Source organism: Chrysemys picta, chromosome 2, assembly GCF_011386835.1.
Source record: "Chrysemys picta bellii isolate R12L10 chromosome 2, ASM1138683v2, whole genome shotgun sequence".
NCBI lineage: Eukaryota > Metazoa > Chordata > Testudines > Emydidae > Chrysemys > Chrysemys picta.
In genome coordinates, this window is record NC_088792.1 from 126,765,838 (window position 1) to 126,787,220 (window position 21,383).

Consider the following 21,383-nt stretch of genomic DNA (forward strand, 5'->3'; position numbering starts at 1 on the left):
CACTGACAATGCAAACTCAATGTGTTATGTGAACAAGCCAGGAGGAGCACGCTCCCTATCTTTGTCAGCAAGCAATAAAGTTTTGGCAATTGTGCATCATGGAAAACCTCATTTATACAATTGCTTACTTGCCCAGGTGCTCAGAATCACTTAGCCAGTCACCTCAGCAGAAACTTCTCTCAGAAGCATGAGCGATCTCTGAAGAGCGATGTGCTGAGATCCATTTTCAAGGAAGAGGCATTCTGACAGTGGACTTATTTTCAGTGAAAGACAACAAGAAATGCAGTCAGTTTTGCTCTCAAGTGGGTCTCCGTCTAAGGCTCATTAACTGATGCTTTCCATTTCAATTGGGGATCAGTCCTCATGTATGCCTCCCCCCCCCCCCCCGATACCACTCATCCCTCAGGTGATTCTCAGATTGGATCAAACTAACTTAATACTCATTGTGCCAGCTTGGCCAAAAGAGTGTTGCTCCTCTGACCTTTACAGTCTGTCTATTCTACCTCCCAAATTTCTTCCTCTCGTTCCTGCCTGCTGACACAACACCATGATCAGATATGGCATGTAGCTGTGAGCAATATGCACCTAACTGAGTGGATGCTACATGGTTAGATGACCCGGAAGAGCAAGCAGTGCAACAAGTTCTACTTACTAGCAGAAAACCTTCTACTAGGTTTTTCAGTTTGGTTGTTGGCAAGGGGAGTTCAGCCAACGTTAGCATGTATTCAAGACATTTTGGGTTACCAGTGACTTCTCAAGTCCTCAGGTCTATCGCTCAACTCACTGATGAGGGCCCACTTAACGATTTCAGCATTTCACCCTCCAATCTAAAGGGAGATATTATTTTCCATGTCTCCATGGTGGTTAGATTTCTAAAAGGTGCTGTCTTCCTCTTTCTGTCTGTTAAAGAATTGATTCCTTTGTGAGACCTCAGTACCATACTGGCTGCCCTCATGGGTTTTCCATTTGAGTCCCTAGCCAGTTGCGCGCTCTCTCTCCTTTCCCAAAAGACAGCTTTTCTTGTTGCCATAATTTCAGCAAGGAGAACTGGTGAGCGGCAGGTCTTAATGGCAGATCCTCCATATACTCAGTTTTTCAAAGGCAAGATGACCTTAAAGTCATACCCTTAAGTTTTTGTCTACAGTGATGTCACAATTTATCTTAACCAAACAATATACCTACCTGTATTTTTTCCTAAGCCATACTCAAATGCTGATGAGCAGCATCTTCATTCCTTGGATGTGAGATGATCAAAGTTATTCTATCTGGAAAGGACTAAACTCTTTTGGGCATCGCTTTGACTTTTTTTATCTTATGCAGATCGGATGAAGGGTCGGGATGTTTCCACACAGACAATCTCCAGGTGGATTACTTCTGCATTACTACAGCATATGCGGTAGCACAGGCCACACCTCTACAGAGACTGGTGGCTTATTCTGTGAGGGCTCAAACGGCTTTTGTCATGTTTCTTCAGTGACGTTTCTATATTGCATGTTTCTAGGGATGCTACCTGGTCTTCCATATATGCTTTTCGCAAGCATTACGCTATTACGACATCTAGATCAGATGGAAACTTTGTCCAGGAAGTTCTTCAGTCATTATTTAAGTAGACTCAGAGTCCCACCTCCATTGGTTACTGCTTGTGAGTCATCTATGGGGAGCATCTGTCTGCAACCACTCGAAGAAGAAAAAAGGTTATTTACCTGTACTGTAACTGTGCTTCGAGATGTGGGTGCAGACGTATATTCCACACCCCGCCTCCTGTTCCCTCTGCATTGGAGTTTTGAGAGAACTGAGGTGGTTGGGACAGCGCTGCCCTTACTAGCATAGGAGGGGGCATAAGGGCCAGAGGAAGCAAGAGCTGCCCCAACAGGTAATGCTAAGTGAAGTTCTCTGGCTTTGATGCATTGGGCTCATGCACACCTGAGTGAAATACACATCTGCACCCACATCTCAAAGAATATCATCTACTGTACAGGGTAAGTAACCATTTTGTCTCCATCACTTAAATTTTGAGAATAGTTAGTTTTCATTCACAGATTAAAATGAGACTGATATTTCTAGTATCCAAAAACTTCCAAATGTTCCATTAACAAATATTTGAGTATGACAAAATCAATAAAAGGATGGGAGGAAAGGAAGAAACCTGGAAAACTCACCAGATGTGGGATTGTATTTTAAAAACCCACGTTTTTCACAATTCTTTCACTTAGCAAGCCAGTCTTGCTTGCTATGGAGCTAGCAGTGGATATGTCCTGCTGGATAATGCCATTGGCTGGCGGGGAAAAAACATTTTGGTTTCACAAACAATATTGGTTGTATTGAATTTGACCAGCAGAGAATGTTTTACAATGTGGTCTTGCTCTTCTTTATGAAGTATAAAGACTTGAAAAGTGTGTTTTATCAAACCTTTTTTTCTTGCTTATGTTCTACATTAACAGTATAAGAAATATTAACTCTGGTCTGGGCTTCCTTTGCATTTCTGGGGGACATTATTCATGGGTCTCTGTTAACTGAAGGTAGGTGGGAGTGGAGATGTTTAACTTGTAATTGATAATTCTTTTGTCCCAAATAATTATTGGGCATTAAAATAAGACCGGGGTGTGATGCTGCTTTAAGGACCTTTACCTGTTATTTAGGTCTTTAAGTGTAGTTTTGCTTTGATTTAATCAGTTTCTGTATAGGCTATTGTACAGTCAGTGGCTGAAGGGCTCAATTTTCTGTCTGCATCATGTTGAAGAGAGTGACGGTTGTAGCTCTGAGTGCTGTATGCTCTTTTGAAGCATTTGTAGATTTGTATTAACTTTTATATTGTATAAAGAAAATTAGGAGTAAGTTTTTTCATTTTTACAAGCTGAGCTTTAATCAGTGAAACTTGAGCCAACTGCAGTATACCCTTGGGCTCGACAGATCTCTTGAACCTTTGTAGCTTTCTTCTGTCAAGAATGGTATTGAAAAATGAGTTGTCTTATGATGGTTCATGTAGTATTTAGCAAAGAAATTCCAGAGCAAACTCCTCGCCTTGGGATAGTGCTTTATATTACATCTTTTTTTTTTTTCCAGCTTCAAAAATCCTGTTGCTAGTTGTCATCTTCCTTGTATTAGATTGCAGTTAGACCTAATATCATTGGAGTTTCCTTTGAATTTTATGATAATCCTGACCTTTTTTTCCTAACAAAGTACTGTATTTCCCCCTTCTTCTTCTGTTTTATTTGTCTAAACCAATTATGATTTCTTCTCTCTATTAAATCTAATACAGTTTGGTGCATACAATGAATCTGAAAAGAGAACTGAGGAATATGATACCCAGGTAAGACACAATCCTGTAATATTGTTGACATGTGGGTTATTTAATCAAATATGTAGTGGGACTTATTCTCCAACAAGCAGATTGCACCTTTCAGCCTTCTGCTGGACAGCAAAAAGATAGTGTGGAGAATTAGATCAAATATTAACTTGAGTCTTCCTTACCAAAGCAGACAGAAACAAATACAATTATTGTGTTCAGTGTCCATGGAATTCATGTATTTTTTTAGGCTAGCAGGGGCGATAACAGCCTAGTCTGACCTCTTGCACAGTGGAGACCATAGATTTTCACCCAGTAGTTCCTGCATCTATCCCAGTAACTTGTGGCTGAACTAGAGTGTATTTCTTGATTTAAAGGTTATCAGTGATCAATTTTTTTTAATGTCCCTTCATTCTACAAAAACCTGTGTTTTGGTATGCAGTTTTAAAATAGCATTGGTGTAGGTGGTCTTGAGAGTTCATTATAATTTTGAGGTAAATCTTGAATTTTAAGTTGCTTCAGCATGTCACTGCACTTTATTGTGGCAAACCTGAAGAAATTATTTAAGTGGTATGCTCTAAGGCTAGGGATTTTTCCAGTCTGATGCACGCCAGTTGTCTTTTTGTTTTGGGGAAACATATCCTCTGGACAGATGAAGTCTGCCGTGGTTTATCTCCCCAGGGCTGGTAGCTCATGCATCAGATCTTTTTGTTATGGCAGTCCATAAGGATGAAATCTAAAGAGCCCTCAGCTGCTGACTTGGGCACTGCACATGGTCCCCACTGGTCTTTGTCAGTCTCCAAAGATTCCTCTTTAGGGCTTCAAAAGCTGACTTTGGCACTCTCCCTCTTCTCTTTTTGAAAAGACTCTAGTATGGTAGCGAAAACAAATCCTTGGTAACTCGTGATATTTTGGGAGTGGTCTGGTGCTGAAAACTACAAAGGTGCCTTGGACTTCAATTACTTCCTTTGGTTCCCAGTCTCTGCCAAAGAGCTCATTGACTATGAAGTCGAAAAAGACTTTGGTCTCCAGTGCTGAGGCACTCTGTGTACTAATGTTGAGACCTTCAAATCTCATTCCAGTGCCAAAGTCTTAGTGCTGCCTTTACCTACCCTACTGCCAGGAGGTTTGGACATGCTAGTGCCAGTTACCCACACTTGTCTCCAATGCAGACTATTCCATCTTTTCTCTCCCCTGAAATGAAAGGAGAAGAGGAAACACAGTGAAACAGTATTAGCCTCTGTTACCTAGAAGTGTGATTCCACCTCTGACCAAAGCCATATTATATGTTTTCATAGTGGTAGCATTGTCTTGTTCTTTGAATAGGAGCACTGGGAGTCAGGAGACCTGGGTTCCAAGTCATTATAGAATTGCAAATAAATTTGGCTGAATATGTGAATATCTCATCTTCAGTTTTATTTAAGATATGCATGTAAAATGTTTAGCTGTCCTTAATTCTTACGCTAAAGCTAGCCAATTCTTTTTGAACTAATCAAAGTTGTCATTAATTTGAACAGAGAATACACTGTTTTTTATGCAAATGTGCATGTTAGACCATGACTGATTGTAAATTATATCTGAGTCTTCATCAGTTATGAAGACCTAGTCTGTCTGTTTTGAATGACATCATACTGTAAGATCCCTTGGAAGCATCAGAACCTACATCTCCTTCCAGTGATTGTCCATATGCACATTCCACTTCTGATATGCATCCACTGCAAGCACTTGAGACTTTTGGCCAGCATTATCTGTACGGCATGCCTGCACCTTGAAGCTTCTCTGGTTCTCCAGCAAGGGCATGTAAGGGCAGTGTGTGTCAACTGCCATCAGTTCCTCTCAGCTGCTTCCTGACATCGATGAGACGGAGCATTTGTGGTCGGTAACACAGACCCTGCCCCACCCCACACAATCCAGCTTGTAATTGCTAGTTGTTCCTCATTAGCCTCTTAGTTAGCATAGATGATTTTCTGCCTGTTGACCAAAAAAACCTTACAATGACTGTAAGAACTGCCCTTCATGCGAAAGAACTATGCTCATCAATGAGTACTAGAAATGCCTCTGTTGTCTTGGAGAGTCATACGTCCCAAGGAAGTGTTCCACTTGCAAATCTTTTATTTCAAGTATATATGAGGTCAGAGAGGCAAGGCTTCAGGTATTCCTTCTGAATGAATCTGAGACCTGCCTTGGATCAGGCTGTCTAGACCTCTCTCTGTGAGATCCAGCACCAAAGAGCACAAACACTGGTTCGTTTTCATATGCATATGAGCATTTCATGGGAGAGAAGAAGCATTCTGATCAATCCCAGAGAACAAGGATCTCCAAGAGCAGATCACCCACCAGCGGTTGCTTGAGAAGATCCCCCTCTGCATCAAACTGTCAAGATGCCTCAACTCAATGAGGTTTCCACAGAAGGTCACTCAGTTTAAGACACTGACTCAGAGACTAGCCATCATGAGATATCTAGTACCAATTACATCACTGACTGCTTTGGACTTAACGGCAGCACTGCAAACCATGAGCACCACAACCTACCACTTTTACATTGGCACTCTCTGGACTGACAATTTCTGTCACCAGGTGGTCCAAGCACTCCACAACTGCAGCTAGCACTGACAGGATTCATGGCATTGAGAGGTCTAGAGCTTCTACAGGAGCTAGAGTCTCCACCTCGCTCCTGTTAGCAGGATTGTACCCATGGCACTATCCACATCTGCACAGCCACTGATAACACCAAGGCCCTCTGCACACCACCTCTGGATCTACTTTTGTAGGGTCAGAGGAGATGGATCAGCAACACACCACCTCTCCTCCAGCCTCCACTCCGCTGTTGTGTGTGTCCTGCAGGAGTACATGGGGCTGCTCCAGAGACAGACATTGGGACTCAAACTGATCCCAACCCTCCTGGTTTCTGACACCATGGCTATGTAGAACTTACCAGATCAACATATGGTCATACTGGGGCTCCTGGGCCATCCTGAGAAGCTTGCAACTAGGCGGACAGACTTTTATGTCCCCAGGACATCCCATCCACAGATACAGTCCCCCTAGCTGCACCTTCTCTTTTACCACTGCAGCCAGCCCTCCCTAGTTCCAGAGTATAAACAGTGAGAAGACACTCCTCCACAAACAGGGTTCCAGCTGGTGATGGCTCTGTTACCTTCCTCTCCAAACAAGTTGTCTCCTCATTTGGGTCCCCAACCTGATGTTCTGAAGGTGTTCCAAGGCCTTTTAAAGAGGATAGGGGAGGCACTTTAAATGCCAGGACTCAACATGTGTGTATTGATATCCTGCAGTCTACGTCTTCTGGGAGAGTGGCTTTATTCACAGGGTATATAATGGACTCATCCAGGTGCTGTGGTATATCCCTGCAGCAGTACCCACACCTCTCAAAAGGGGGACAGAAAATAACAAGTTCCACCCAAGGGTGCTGAATATTTTTATACGCATCCTGTTCTGTCATCTCTGGTAGTTACATTGGCTAATGAGAAAGCAAGATAAAACAGGGCAACAGCAAAGGAGGGAGAACCAAAAAGATTAGGTTCATTTGGCAGAAAATCTAATCAGCAAGCATGCAGTTCTGGCTTGCTAATTATCAAGCCCTAATGTTGAGGTAAGATTTTTTTTGTATCTTTGAGAAATTCACTGTTTTTCACAAATAACAGTCTGACTGATTTCCAGAAAGAGCTTGCTTCTCTGATCACAGCAGGGCAGTTAGTGGTAAAACCAATCTCCAGGCAGCTCTGGATACAGCTGATATCACTTCCCGCCCTATGGGAAGAGTTTCAAAGGGATCTCACAAAACTGGGTGACCGGGCAATAAAATGGCAGATGAAATTCAGTGTTGATTAAATGCAAAGTTATGCACATTGGAAAACATAATCCCAACTGAACATACAAAATGATGGGGTCTAAATTAGCTATTACCACTCAAGAAAGAGATCTTGGTGTCATCGTGTATAGTTTTATGAAACTGTGCTTAATGTGCAATGGCAGTCAAAAAAAACTTAATGTTAGGAACCATTAGGAATGGGATAGATGGATTATACGACATGAAATATCATAATGACACTATATAAATCCATGGTATGGTGTTAGCCAAGATGGTCAGGGACACTGGGTGTCCCTAAATCTCTGACAGCCAGAAACTGAGAATGGACAACAAGGGATGTATGACTCAATAATTGCTTTATTCTGTTAATTTCCTCTGAAGCATCTGGCACCGTTCTTATTGCCGCAGCCACAATTATGCATAGGTCATCGTGGCTGCAAGGGTCTGGATTTCCCAGAGAAGTTGAATACACTGTGGAGGATCTTCTGTTCGAAGGGGCTGAACTCCTTAGTGCCACAGCAGATGAGGCCTCAAGGGTGGAATTGCTGGGGGTGTACACTCTGGCCCCTAAAAGAAAGCATTACTGAAAGCAGAGATGCACCATAAAAGTCTGAGCTCACTATCCCATGTCTTCCACCAAAGATCTAGCAAGTCTCCAAGGAAAAAAATGACACTTTCACAGGAGAAGGTAGCACTCTGTTGACCCAACCATCTTACACACATACACGTACGCACTGGTCACAAAAGCATCAGTTTTGACAGCCTGGTCAGAGGTGTATTCATTCCCCTAATTCTGAAGTCTACCCCTCTTTTGGGAAATTGTCTTTCTTCTTTGAGTGATTGCTCATGTGTATTCCACAATAGGTGTGTGTGCTCACCACGTGCACCGGTGCCGGAAGTTTTTCCCCTAGCAGTACCCGTAGGGGAGCGCCCTAGCCACCCCTGGAATGGTGCCTCCATGGCATGGTATAAGGGGTGCTGCGCACTCCCCCCACCCTCAGTTCCTTCTTGCCGCCAGTGAAGGTGCTTCAGAACGGCTCTGCTCTAGCTCGTCCCCAGAACTGCTTGTTCGTTCAGTGTATGGTACCTGTAGTTAGTTAGTTGTTTAGTTAGTTTAAGTTAGCTAGAGCGCCTGGGCCAGGGCATGCCCCAGTGCCCCGGGTTTTAAGTCATGCGACACTTGTAGGCGATCTATGCTAGTGAGTGATCTGCATGCGGACTGTTTACGCTGTTTGGGGGAAACCCATCTCAGTGATTGCTGCAAGATTTGCAAGTCGTTTAAGCCTTGGACCAAGAGAGAAAGGGACATTAGGCTCCAGGCTATTCTGATGAAGTCGGTGCTGACCGCAGCTCTGGCACGCCGCTCCGAGTCGGCACTGGGCACCACGGTATTGGTGCACGGCAACCCTTCAGTGCCATTGACTAGTTGGCACCACTCCCTGTCCATGGGGCATGCCAAGAAGGCTAGGAAGAAGCCTTCTTCGCCGCGGCACTGGAGTAAACCAGGGACAGAGGCTAGACTCATGTCGGCAGTCCTTGATCCCCTCCAGACTCTAGGCCTCCAACTCAAGTTGAGCGGAGTAGCCCAGCCTTTTCAGAGCAGGCCTCCCCAGATGTCCAGATGCCCTCCAAACCAGAGGCCCTGCAGGCGGCCCGGGATGTTATGTCCATGCGGGTACCAGGAACACCACTAATGTTGGCCCCGCACTCCAGAGGCAAGCCACCGCTGGGATCTCCGCAGTCACCCCCAGCTCGGTACCGGTCTCGGGAACGTTCTCGATGCTGTTTGCCGCTCAGCGACCATTCAGGGCAAAGTCCACGTGTATCGCCCTCGAAGCCCACCAGGCTGGCTGACTGGGTTCTGTCTGACCGAGACTCTTGGCACCGCTCCGCCTCGAGGAGCAAGCACTGACTGGACCGAGGCAGACGACACCAACGGGCCTCTTCTCAGAGGGGCTATCACAGCCGGTCACAGCACGAACGTCGACGTCGTTCCCGTTCATCATCCCGCTCCAGGACTCCGCCACAGGACTGCCTCCGCAGCCCCAGGCGCTGATCGCCGGCATCTCGCCGTTGCGGGTCTGCCAACTGGAGCCGATCTCAGAGCAGCTGTTACCGACGGTACCAGTCCTCCACCTCGGGATCGCGGTCCTGTGGTCGGCATCGCTCCCGGCGCCGCCGCTCCTCCTGGTCCAGGGACAGCAGCAAGTCGTATGTCAGCCCGGCCTTTCTTCGTAGTTGTCCATCAAACAGCCAGCTCCGCCGGTGCCACAGTAGGTGCAGTAGTGCCAGGCTCCGTGGCCGGCCCAATGGTACCAGTGAGCACTGTGGCCCCTGATGCAGCACCCGGCGGGGAATCGCTCAGTGGCCGGAGCCTCAGAAGGGCCATCGGCCTCCCTCTCCAGACCCCCGAGGAAGGAGTGGTGGGATGTACTTCCTTGGCATCATGCCTGGAGACCAACCAGGTGGTGGACCCTCTCGTGCCAGTGGAAATACAAAGTACCATGCTGGCCTCCTCACAGTCCCCAGATGAGGCGATTAAGGCCCCTCCTCCCTCCGTCCCACAGGAGGACTTTAGGGCATATCAAGAACTCTTAAAAAGGGTGGCACCAAGCAGAGGAGATGGAGGAGCCCTCGGACTCCCTGTTTAATGTTCTGTCCTCCTCGGCACTGGGCAGCGTGGCCTTGCCTCTCCATGAGGGGGTGGCAAACTCAAGTATTTTGTACCTGCCGAGGGGCATGAATACTTATACACCCACCCTACTCCTAACTCCCTGGTGGTCAAGTCAGTCAAACACAGGGAGTGGCAGGGCCAGCCAGCCCCTACCCCAAAAAATAAAGATTCAAGGAGGCTGGACTCATTTGGAAGAAAAATTTATTCGTCCTCGAGCTTCCAGTTATGGGTGGTGAACCACCAGGCTCTCCTGGGCCGGTATGAGTTCAATCTGTGGGGCTCCCTGCCCAAGTTCAAGGACTTCCTCCAGGCGTGCAACAGGAAGGAGTTCAAAGCGCTGGTGAAGGACGGTACACTGGTTGCCAGGGCAACCCTGCAGGCAGCTTCGGATGCAGCGGACACGGCCACGTGGTCCATGGCCTCAGGTGTCCATGAGAAGGGCGTTGTGGCTTCTGCTCTCTGGGCTGTCCAGCAAGGCGCAGACCTCCCTGCAGGACCTCCCGTTTGATGGCAAAGCTCTGTTTGCGGAACTAATCGATACAAAGCTGCATGGCCTGAAAGACTCCCGCACGACCCTGTAGACTCTGGGTCTCTATGTTCTGGCTCCGGCTAAACCTAAGTTCAAGCCGCAGCAGACTCCCGCTCAGGCCACCCATTCAAAATACGAGACTACTTACAGAGACAGTCTCAGCCTACCCCCAGCCTGGGTCCTCCAGGGGCAAGCGGGGAAGAGGCAGTTTTGACAGGATGCCCGGGTGCACCCTGCCAGTTCTCATCAGGGATCCACCCTCAATAAAGCTTCCCTTCTCCAATCAGTTGTATGCTTTCCTCCCGGAGTGGTCGTGGCTGACCTCGGATCGATGGGTCCTCAACACCATATCCCGGGGATACACCTTCTAGTTTACTTCCTCCCCACCCCTCGCCCCCATCCCTCCTGGGGGACCCCTCAATCTGCAAGACGCGTACTTCCACATTTATATATTCGAGGGGCACAGACGCTTCCTCCGTTTCATGGTGGGGCAGGAACACTACCAATTTACGGTCCTCCCATTTGGCCTGTTCACTGCCCCCAGGGTATTCACGAAATGTATGTCGGTGGTGGCAGCCTACCTCAAGCGCCGGGGGGTCCAGATCTTCCCCTATCTGGACGACTGGTTGGTCAAGGGCAGCTCCCGGTCACAGGTGCGGGATCACGTGGCACTCTTTCTGTCCACGTGCACCACTTTGGGCCTGTTGGTAAACAACACCAAGTCCACGTTAGTCCCGGTACAATGCATAGAGTTTATCGGGGCGGTCCTGGACGCCTCGTTGGCCAGAGCCTCCCTCCCACCGGACAGGTTCGAGACCCTGAGGGGGCTTATCGACACGGTCACAAGGTTTCCGGTGACAACAGCCAGAGTGTACCTCCACCTCTTGGGTCATATATCGGCATGCATGTATGTGGTCCGTCACGCCAGACTCAGGATGAGGCCCCTGCAACTCTAGTTAGCCTCTGAGTTCTCCCAGGCCAGGGACGGGATGGACAAAGACCTCACGGTGCCCGAGCCAGTGATCACCTCCCTACGGTGGTGGTCCTCCCTGAGCAATATGCTCCAAGGGGTCCCGTTCAGGGGCAGGGCCCCATCGCTGGAGCTAGTGTCCGATGTGTCAGACCTGGCATGGGGGGCCCATGTGGGGAATGTTCAGACCCAAGGTCTGTAGTCAGCTGACCATCCACATAAACGTCAAGGAGCTCAGAGTGGTATGGCTGGCATTCATGGCCTTCCGCTCGCACCTGGAGGGCCAGGTGGTCAGGGTCCTCGTGGACAACACGGCCTCAGTGTTCTACATCAACAGGCAAGGCAGGGCCCAATCCTCTGCCGCGAATCCCTCAGCCTGTGGGACTGCTGTATAGCCTACGACATCTGCCTGTAGGCCTTCCATCTGCCGGGCACCTGGAACAGATTGCTTGAGCAGGGACTTCTCCTCTCAGTACGAGTGGCCTGACCACCTAGAGGTGGTGCACAGACTTTTCCAAGTGTGGGGAACTCCCCAGGTGGACCTGTTTGTGACTCGACAGAACCATCGCTGTCCCCAGTTCTGGCAAAGTGGTCTCGGTTTTCCAGATGAGCGGACAAGCGGGCGTTTCCCCGGTGGCCGCCCTGATCCAGCTTACTCTGGATTACCTCCTTCATCTTAGAGCCCAGGGTCTGGTGCCCTCATCAGTCAAGGTGCACTTGGCAGCCATATCGGCTTTCCATCCGCCGGTGCAGGGCCACACGGTATTCTCCCATGATATGACTGGCCAATTCCTTAAGGGGTTGGATCGTCTCTTCCCATATGTTAGGCCCCTAGTCCCACCGTGGGACCTAAACCTGGTGTTGGCTCGTCTTACGGGGCCCCCGTTTGAACTGCTAGCCATGTGCTCCTGGTCACACCTCTCGTGGAAGTTGGCCTTCCTGGTTGCGATCACATCGGCTAGGCGGGTCTCGGAACTCAGGGCCTTGACCACCAAGCCCCCGTACACGGTGTTTCATAAAGATAAGGTCCAGCTCCACTTACACCCTTCGTTCCTCCCGAAGGTGGTCGCTGTGTACCACATGAGTCAGGACATTTTTCTGCTGGTCCTCTGCCCCAAGCTCCATGCCTCCAGGGAGGAGCGCCACCTCCACATGCTGGATGTGAGACGGGCTCTGGTTTTTTAACTGGAGCGGACTAAGCTGTTCAGAAAGTCCTCGCAACTGTTCATCGCCTTGGCCGAGCGTATGAAAGGTCGGCCAATCTCCATTCAGCGATTCTCCAACTGAATCAACCCATGCATCTGTACCTGTTTATGACCTGGTCGTAATCCCTCCGCCACCAATTGTGAAGGCACACTCAACTAGGGGGCAGGCCTCGTTGGCTGCCTTTTTGGCCCATGTCCCCCTTCAGGACATAGAGCTGCCATGTGGTCTTCAGTTCACACATTCACCTCACATTATGCAGTTGTCTCTCAGACCAGGGAGCACACTGGGTTCAGCAGGGCCGTTCTCCATCCCAAGAGTTTCTAAACTCCTTCCCACCTCCAGCAGATATAGCTTGGAATCACCTATTGTGGAATACACATAAGGAATCACTCGAAGAAGAAAAGACAGTTACTTTTCCGTAACTGATGTTCTTCGAGATGTGTTGCTCATGTCTATTCCACATCCCGTCCTCCTTCCCCTCTCTGAGTTGTCTGGCAAGAAAGAACTGAGGGTGGGGGGAGCGCGCAGCACCCCTTATACCATGCCATGGAGGTGCCACTCCAGGGGTCGCTGCGGTGCTCTCCTCTGAGTACTGCTAGGGGAAAAACTTGGGGGGGCTCACCTCAGGGAGCACCATACCCAAGGCCTGTGGAGCGCATCCCAACTAGCTCTGCACATCAATGTTCGGGAGCTCATGGCAATACGCCTAGCCTGTCAGGCATTTCTCGGTCTCCTGCATGGCCACTGCGTGTTAGTCCTCACAGACAACACCACGGCCATGTTCTATATCAACAAGCAAGGAGGAGCCCGGTTGTCTCCCCTATGCCAAGAGGCCATTCGCCTGTGGGAGTTCTGCATTGCCCACTCGATACATCTCATGGCATTGTTCCTCCCTGGAGTCCAGAACACTCTGGCAGACCGTCTCAGCAGATCCTTCCAGACACACAAGTGGTCGATTCACCCGGACATCATCTATTCCATCTTCCAGAGGTGGGGATTTCCCCAGGTTGACCTATTCCCCTCATACTCGAGTATCTCCTGTCCCTGAGACAGCAGGGCTTGGCGATATCGTCAGTCAGAGTTCACCTGGCCGCTATATCGGCATTCCACCCAGGAGAACACGCTTCCTCGGTCTTCTCTAACCCGATGGTTGTCAGATTCCTCAAGGGCTTAGACCGGCTATACCCACAGCAGCGCCAACCCGTTCCGGCGTGGGATCTTAACCTGGTTCTCTCCAAGCTCACAGGGCCCCCGTTCGAGCCATTGGCTACCTGCTCACTCCTTCACCTATCTTGGAAGACAGTCTTCCTCGTAGCCATCACTTCAGCAAGACGTGTTTCTGAACTCAGGGCGCTCACGCCTGAACCTCCGTATACAATCTTCCATAAAGACAAAGTGCAGCTTCGCCCCCACTCTGCCTTTCTTCCCAAGGTGGTATCAGCTTTTCATGTGAACCAGGATATATTCCTCCCGGTCTTCCATCCTAAGCCACACTCCACGCGTCAAGACCAGCGTATGCACTCCTTGGATGTGCGCAGGGCCCTTGCTTTCTATATTGAACGTACGAAACCATTCCAAAAGACGACGCAACTTTTTGTTGCACTAGCCGACCGGATGAAGGGCCTACTGGTCTCCTCCCAACGTCTCTCCTCTTGGATCACGTCCTGCATTCGTGCTTGTTATGACCTGGCCGGTGTCCCGACTCCGCGCCTCACTGCTCACTCCATGAGGGCCCAAGCCTCCTCGACTGCCTTCCTGGCTCAAGTTCCGATCCAGGATATTTGTACAGCTGCAGTTTGGTCATCAGTCCACACCTTCGCCGCTCACTACGCGCTTGTACAGCAATCCAGAGGCGATGCGGCATTCGGATCAGCGGTTTTGCACACGGCAATGTCTCACTCCGACCCCACCGCCTAGGTAAGGCTTGCTAGTCACCTAATTGGAATCAATATGAACAAGCACTCGAGGAAGAAAAGACGGTTACTCAACCTTTGTAACTGTTGTTCTTCGAGATGTGTTGCTCATATCCATTCCAAACCCACTCCCCTTCCCCACTGTCGGAGTAGCCGGCAAGAAGGAACTGAGGGGGCGCTGGGTCGGCTGTGGTATATATTCAGCTCCATGAAGGCGCCACTCCAGGGGGCTCCACAGCCGACCCACCGGGTGTTGCTAGGGTAGAAAACTTCTCCGATCGTGCACGCGGCGCACACACACCTAATTGGAATGGATATGAGCAACACATCTCGAAGAACAACAGTTACAAAGGTGAGTAACCGTCTTTTCTTATTGTGACATAGTGAAAAGAGATCTGCCTGCTGTGTTAAAGGTTCATTCTGCTACAGCCCAAGCAGCCTCAATAACTTCCCTGAATGCCTCTATTTTAGACATTTAAGGTGCCACCTAGAGTTCTATCCACATATTTACCACGCACTAGTCACTTAGGGAGGCATCTCACCCGTGTCTCTTCTCCTAGACTCCAAGTTCCTACCTACAGTGTCATGGTCCACTGCTTGGGAGTTATCGTTAGACAATTTCCCAAAGCAGAATGGGAAGTTAATTACCTATACAGTAAAGTGGAGTGCTTTGAGATGTGTTGGTCATATGCACAATCCCTAACCTACCCTCCATGCCCTCTAACTGCTGTTGAGAGGGAACTGATGGTGATATTGCATTCTGTCCTTATATGCTGTTGTGGTGGTGCACAAGGAGAATCAGGGTGCATGTGCACCATAGAAATACTGCTGGCCGGGGAGCATATGCACAGTACAAATACTGCTGGCCAAAAGTGTCTGGTCTTGCGCGCATGAGGTGCATGCACACCAAAAGTGGAATGTGGACAATGCATCTCAAACTCCAGTTACTATATAGGTAAGTAACTTCCCAATTCAGAGTGTTCTGTGCCTCAGCAATGCACTTCAGACAAAGTGGACTCCTGAGTGTAGTGAATTGCACAAATGCCTTTAGACCTTGCACACACGTGGTGAGACTGGGGTTTTCTGAAACATTATATTATATTGGAAACTAATATTTTCTTCAGTTGTCTGATGTGACTTGCCTGGCTGATCTCAGTTAATGCTTGTGTTTGCTTACTGGCAGGTGTTCCAGCTTGATGTCATTCCTCTGTTCTTTTGACATCCTAGGGAAGTGAGATTTTCTTCCTGCTTCTGACTTTGATAATTTATAGTTAAGCTTATTACTTGACTTTCAGTCAACCTAAGGTTGCTCAAACTCTTGAAACAGTATTTCTTAGGCTCTCTTTCAGGTGCCATATACCTGCGTTCTATGAGATTACCTCATTCTCTGACTTACCTTGGCCAAGGTTTGTCCCAGAGATTTTTTTCTAGTTGGCATATTGTTTCTGTATCAAGTCTTCCATTGAAGATAGTTGTCCAGATCACTTCTTTCCAGTATGTAGCATAGAGTTGAGATTTGTATCTTGCTTCTAGCTCAGAAATCCACGCTTCTTGCATCCTGGACAAGTTCTAAAGATTTTTGATTTAGTCCCTAACATTTGTGCAGGAGATGAATTGGTGCACTTGTTGGTGTTATAGTTCTTTCTCTAAGAGAAGGCGTTTCTTTGGTGTCAATGACACTTTTGGTTTAAAAAAAAAACCTACAAAAAGTCACGTAAGTGACTTTAACTGGTGGTACCTAATGTCCTCTTCATGTTTATTCTTCACAGGTATTCTGATGAGGGTATTTGGTGAACTAACCCTTTTTCAAGGCTCATCTTTGGCATTTGAGGCTCCTGTTACAGATACTGCAACCACACAGTGTCTTTGGGAACCATATTGTATTAAGTTTATGAATGTTTTATTTTATCATTGTATGCAACTCCATGTGGGGAGGGTTACCACAGCTCCGCCAAGAACTAAAAACAATAGGGAGTGATTACTACAGTCCCTGAGAATTGTCATCAAATCCAGAGAAGTACGAAACTACATGGTGGTTTACATATACTGGTTCAGACTGCGTTTTCCAGATACTAGGAAAAGGGCTTTTGGTATATTCAGGCTGAGTTTGGGGATACTGTCTTCCTTTTGATTCAATGGACAGGATTTCACCAATCCTTGCCAAAAGTTTGGAAGACTGTCTAATTAAGGCCCCAAGAGATTGATTAATGAGTCCTGGTATATGGAGTGAGCGTATCAGGACTTTTAAAAATGTGTTCTCTGTGTACTTTTTATGTCCTTAAAATAAATGTACTCTGCTGAGAAGGAGTTGTGTGATCACTGATAAAAACAGTGTCATAGCCATTGGAGAGAGAGCAATGCACAGAGGCTGGCCGTTAGGTAGACTGGCTTGCTGGGGATATCACAGTATATAATGGGGCTCCTGAGACTTAAAAACCCAAATCAGGAGGAGGAGATGCAGGTCTCAGCTCGAGAGGTGACAACTGTGAACCTAAAACCTTAAGTGGGACAACAGAGTGGAAAATATAGGTGCAGTTATTGCTAGTGCTGCTGTTCCTGAGCCTCCCATGTTTCTGTATCAGCGTAGATTGTAGGATATTGACTCAGCAGACCTTGATGTTAATCATAAGGAAAGACCATAGGCTCAATTCAGTGGCGAAGGCTCGGCCAGGTTTATTGTCAACAGAGCAGGTTATCAGTGCCCCGGCTCGCTGGTTACAGGTACATTAACATGTATATGCCAGTGACAAGTTATCAACTCAATGAATATAACGTTTTCCCTAGGCCAATACAAATATACTCCTCCTATTACTCCTCTTTTTTACGTTGATCAAAACAAGTTATGTATTGCATTCCAGATGTTATTAGTTACCATTCTTATGCCTTGTACCTGATAGATCAAACAAAACATCCTCATCCATTATCCTGTCATTCCCTCCTTTTCTTATGTCGGGTCTGTGTGTTCCTGAACCATCTTCTCAGGAATGTGCTTACTCGTTTAGCTGATGCCTAGTTCTGTTATTCTATCAAGGTCTGCTTTGGTTCAGTCTCCTTTGATTCATGCCTAGGGCTCCAGCAAGGCCTACAGTAGTTACTCTGATATTGTACCAGCTCCTTTCCAGGATTCTTTTCTGATTACTGAATACAACACATTTTCCGCCTTCTCAACATTTAGACTACATTTCAATAGTCTTGTTAGATGGGGCATCATAATGGATGTATGGATTCATGAGATAGATTAACTGTGGCTGGGTCTCTAGAACCAGTTCTACCAAGTTGTCTGTTGTAATGCTAGAGAGTCTCAAACAATCGCAGTCATTTAGTGTGTTACCTTTCTCAATTGCATGTAGAAGGGAATGGCTACAGAGTGTAAAAGATGTTTATTGTAGTCTTGGTCAATCCTAATTCAGACTGGAAATAAGACACATTTTTAACATTGAGGGAAGTTAACCACTGGAACAATTTACCAATGGTAGTAGCGGATTCTCTGTTACTGGCAGTTTTTAAATTGAGATTGGATGGTTCTCTAAAACATATGGTCTAGTTCAAATGGGTATTATTTCAGGGAAGTCCTATGGCTTGTGTTATCCTGGAGGTCCGACTAGGGGATCACAATGGTCCCTTCTGGTGTTGTGTATGAATCTAATCTGTGAATCAGTTTGAGTCACATACCCTTCCTGAACAAGTCTTTGGGACTTGCTTGCTGTCAGAATTTTAGATAACTTAAGACCTTGATTCTGAAGTTTTTTAGCATCCACCTTATTTCCAAAGAGAAAACACTCACTAGTACATGCAGGAAAACTTGCTAAATCTGTTTAACACTACTAGGTTATTCATATAGTAATACAGACAGATGATTGCACTCCTGTGCAAATTTTGTTTCTTAATATGTACGGGAAATAGACTATATTTTTTCCTCCAAACTCTTTTCCCAGTATGTAACCAGGGTTGTTTTATCCTTGGAACCAATGTTCATTTGACAAGCCTTGCCTAGGACTCTGTGTCTACATTGCATCTGGGAGCAAGCCACCCAGCCCATGTCTACAGACTTATCCTGGTGGGGCTCATGCTAGTGCTCTAAAAATAGCTGTGTTAGATGTTGCTGTGTTAAGATCAGCATGGTCTCTCAACCCACCCCACTGCCCCAGGCTTGAGATCCCAAGTTGCAACTGAGCCCCAAGAACAAAGCAACATCTATACCAGGGGTCTCAAAGTCACCCGGCAGAGTCAGCCATAAAGGCACCGTCACTTTTTTCCACAATGAATATAAACAAGTCGAAATACTGAACACAACTATCTGATGCACACCTTGCTGCAATCCTGAAGGTTTCAATTGGTCAGTCACTGAGGCCAAACATCAGCAAACTGACAAAACTAAAGCGTTACCAGGTGTCTGGTAAACACTAAAAACTCTCTGGCAGGCGAAGAATTCTATAAAGCTGTATAACAGTTTTATTCTTTCTAAGAAATTTGAAATAAAAAATACAATATAAATGTTTTCTTTTTTGAACACCATCTTCAGTGGCATTATTGGTCCGCTGGGAGAATTTGAGGACTGGCACTGGCCCTAAGGTAAATTGAGTTTGAGGCCCCTGATCTATGTGGCTATTTTCAGCGTACTAGCACAAGTCTCTCAACCCAGGCTGAGAGACTCACTCCCAGATTCAGAGTAGACATACCATTGATTTCTGGATGGAGGTCACCGCCTTAATCTGAAGGTAGTCTTCTCCCAAAACAGATGGGCAGGTGGTTTTGCTTTCTTAAGCTGGTACTTTATATTTGATTACTGGAACTGTATGAATGTATTCTGAAGCATCTTGTGCATGTGTGGTCTGACATCTCAACTTAATGATAATGCAAAGGACCATATTCTTTCATTTGTCTTGCTTGTCATGCAAACTGCATTGTCCTCTTCTTGAGAAACATGTAAACTGGCTGTTTGCCTCCTTTTTTAGTGATGTATTTTGCGAAGTCACCAGCAATTCTCTTGGATCTGAAACTGTTTTAGAGAACTTTTGTTCCTTTCTAATTTGAAAAAATTGACTTCATTCAAGCATTTTAGTCTAAGATTAGGAATCCAATTAAGATGGTATTTCTTTACAGAAAGTAAAAGTATTTATCTGTATTTCTGCTTCTTTGAAAATATTAGATTCCTTTTCACCAGCTACTTTTCTCTTCAAATTTGGTAGGTAAAAATATGTAAATACCAATTTTAACCTTCCAGTGGGGAAATAAATAAGTGCCCACTCAAATTATAGTCTTAAGACTAAAAGCTTGACTGAAGTCTTCATATATGGCAAAAAATATATTGTTGTGAAACTTTGCTTCCTACTAATTAAGGGACTTTAGTTCTAGAGTTACTAAGGCATTGGCAATTGATCTATACATGAAATATACTGACTGATATATAGCAAAGGGCCAAAAACTTTTAGAGTTAGGAGAATTCCTATCTGTCTTGTAATAGGAGCACAATCTAAAAGTAGGAATCTGGTGAAAATGTTACTTCTTGAAAAGCAGGTTTGGAAGTAAGTAAGTAACCTTCTGAAGATATACATCTCAGTGGATTACCCTTTATTCTCATCCTCACAGACTTTGAGACAGTAAAATTTCTGATTTTTAACTGTTCTGTTAATTGGAATGTGTTTGGGGGCTTTTCACTTGCTGGCATGACAAGGGCTGACCATGGTACATTGAGATGGCACCTTAGGCACTCTGTAAATGGCTGCCTGGGACTCGCTCGTCTGTCTTCCTCACCCTGTGTCTCCCTCCTCCCGCTGCCTTCCACCCACCCCCATGTGCCTAATGGTCTGAAACTAAGAACTAAAGGAGTTCACACCTTGTCTTGCATTGGGAACACACTGAAGTGAGAGAATTAACTGAGATGTAGATCTTTAGCATTCAGGAAATACAGGTATGTAACTTAATTTGCATGCAAATAAAGAACCTACAGATATTGTGGATTCAACTAATTCCCATGAAAAATCTCTCTAAAACATACTGATATACTAACTCTAACTGAAAAAAGCTGTCGTCTTGTTATCAACAGGCTATGAAATATTTGTCCTATTTACTGTATCCACTGTGTATTGGAGGTGCAGCTTATTCACTTCTGAATGTGAAATATAAAAGGTAGGGTGCTACAAATTGTTATAAAATATGTAATTAAAGATTAATCACCCTTTTAAAAATTGTAATTACCCTTTTTTGGTGTTAATTGATGTGAGATAATGGGGTTGCAGAAGTCTTTTGTCCTAAGGGGCATTTGATCAGTCAGGTAGGTAGTGATTGGAAATTGGTGGCTGACAACCTCTTTGAAGTCTTAGTTTTATTCTTAGGGATATTCACATTACAGCCATCTTCTCTGTTCTGGGGTCTGTGATATTGGGTGCAAGTGTACTACCTCATTCTCAGTACACAAAAAATTAACTTCCACTTCATTCCTTACTGATAGGAAGAGCCATAAGAAGAGCTGCTGGAGAGGCCAGGAGAATGTGTCAGTAGGAAGTCAGGGGTCCACACTTATGTGCTGAGTTCTGGATGAACCCCAGTTTACAGAAACTTTTTGCTATGTTTGCTTTTGTTAACTCATTCTGACTTTTTCCTGCTGCTTATTACTTTTTATTTCTGCTGAGTTTGCCCACTAGTTTACAAGCACCCGTAGTCACCTCAATGGACAGGTCAAGGATTGAATGGATATGGAGACTGAACTACCTTTATCTCCAGAGGCTGGCCATTCCCTAAATTATGTTGGATTGAATGTTGAAGATTGAAATTTTACCTTGGTTGTCTAGGGAAGCTTGTCATAACGGTCTGAGCAGTTGCTTTTCTGTAGATAAAGAACTTCTGTCTCTACTGCTTTCACTATGGTATTTTTCACAAGCATTAAATCCATGCTTTTAAAAAGGAAAATATTGAGGTGGGTATGTAAGAATGCAAAAATGGAGAATGCAAGTCCGTGCACTCATATTGCTTTCCA

The 21,383-nt window shown here is 46.2% G+C and overlaps 1 protein-coding gene across 2 annotated transcripts in view; it reads left to right on the plus strand.

Moving 5' to 3' along the window:
* Nucleotides 1-21,383, plus strand: part of CLPTM1L (CLPTM1 like) — a 91,839-nt gene that overhangs the window by 56,804 nt on the left and 13,652 nt on the right. For both annotated transcript variants that reach the window (XM_005290064.5, XM_005290066.5), the window contains 2 exons: nt 3,260-3,310; nt 20,454-20,536. In XM_005290064.5, the coding sequence (XP_005290121.1) occupies nt 3,260-3,310; nt 20,454-20,536 (134 nt within the window). The remainder of the gene's footprint in view (nt 1-3,259; nt 3,311-20,453; nt 20,537-21,383) is intronic.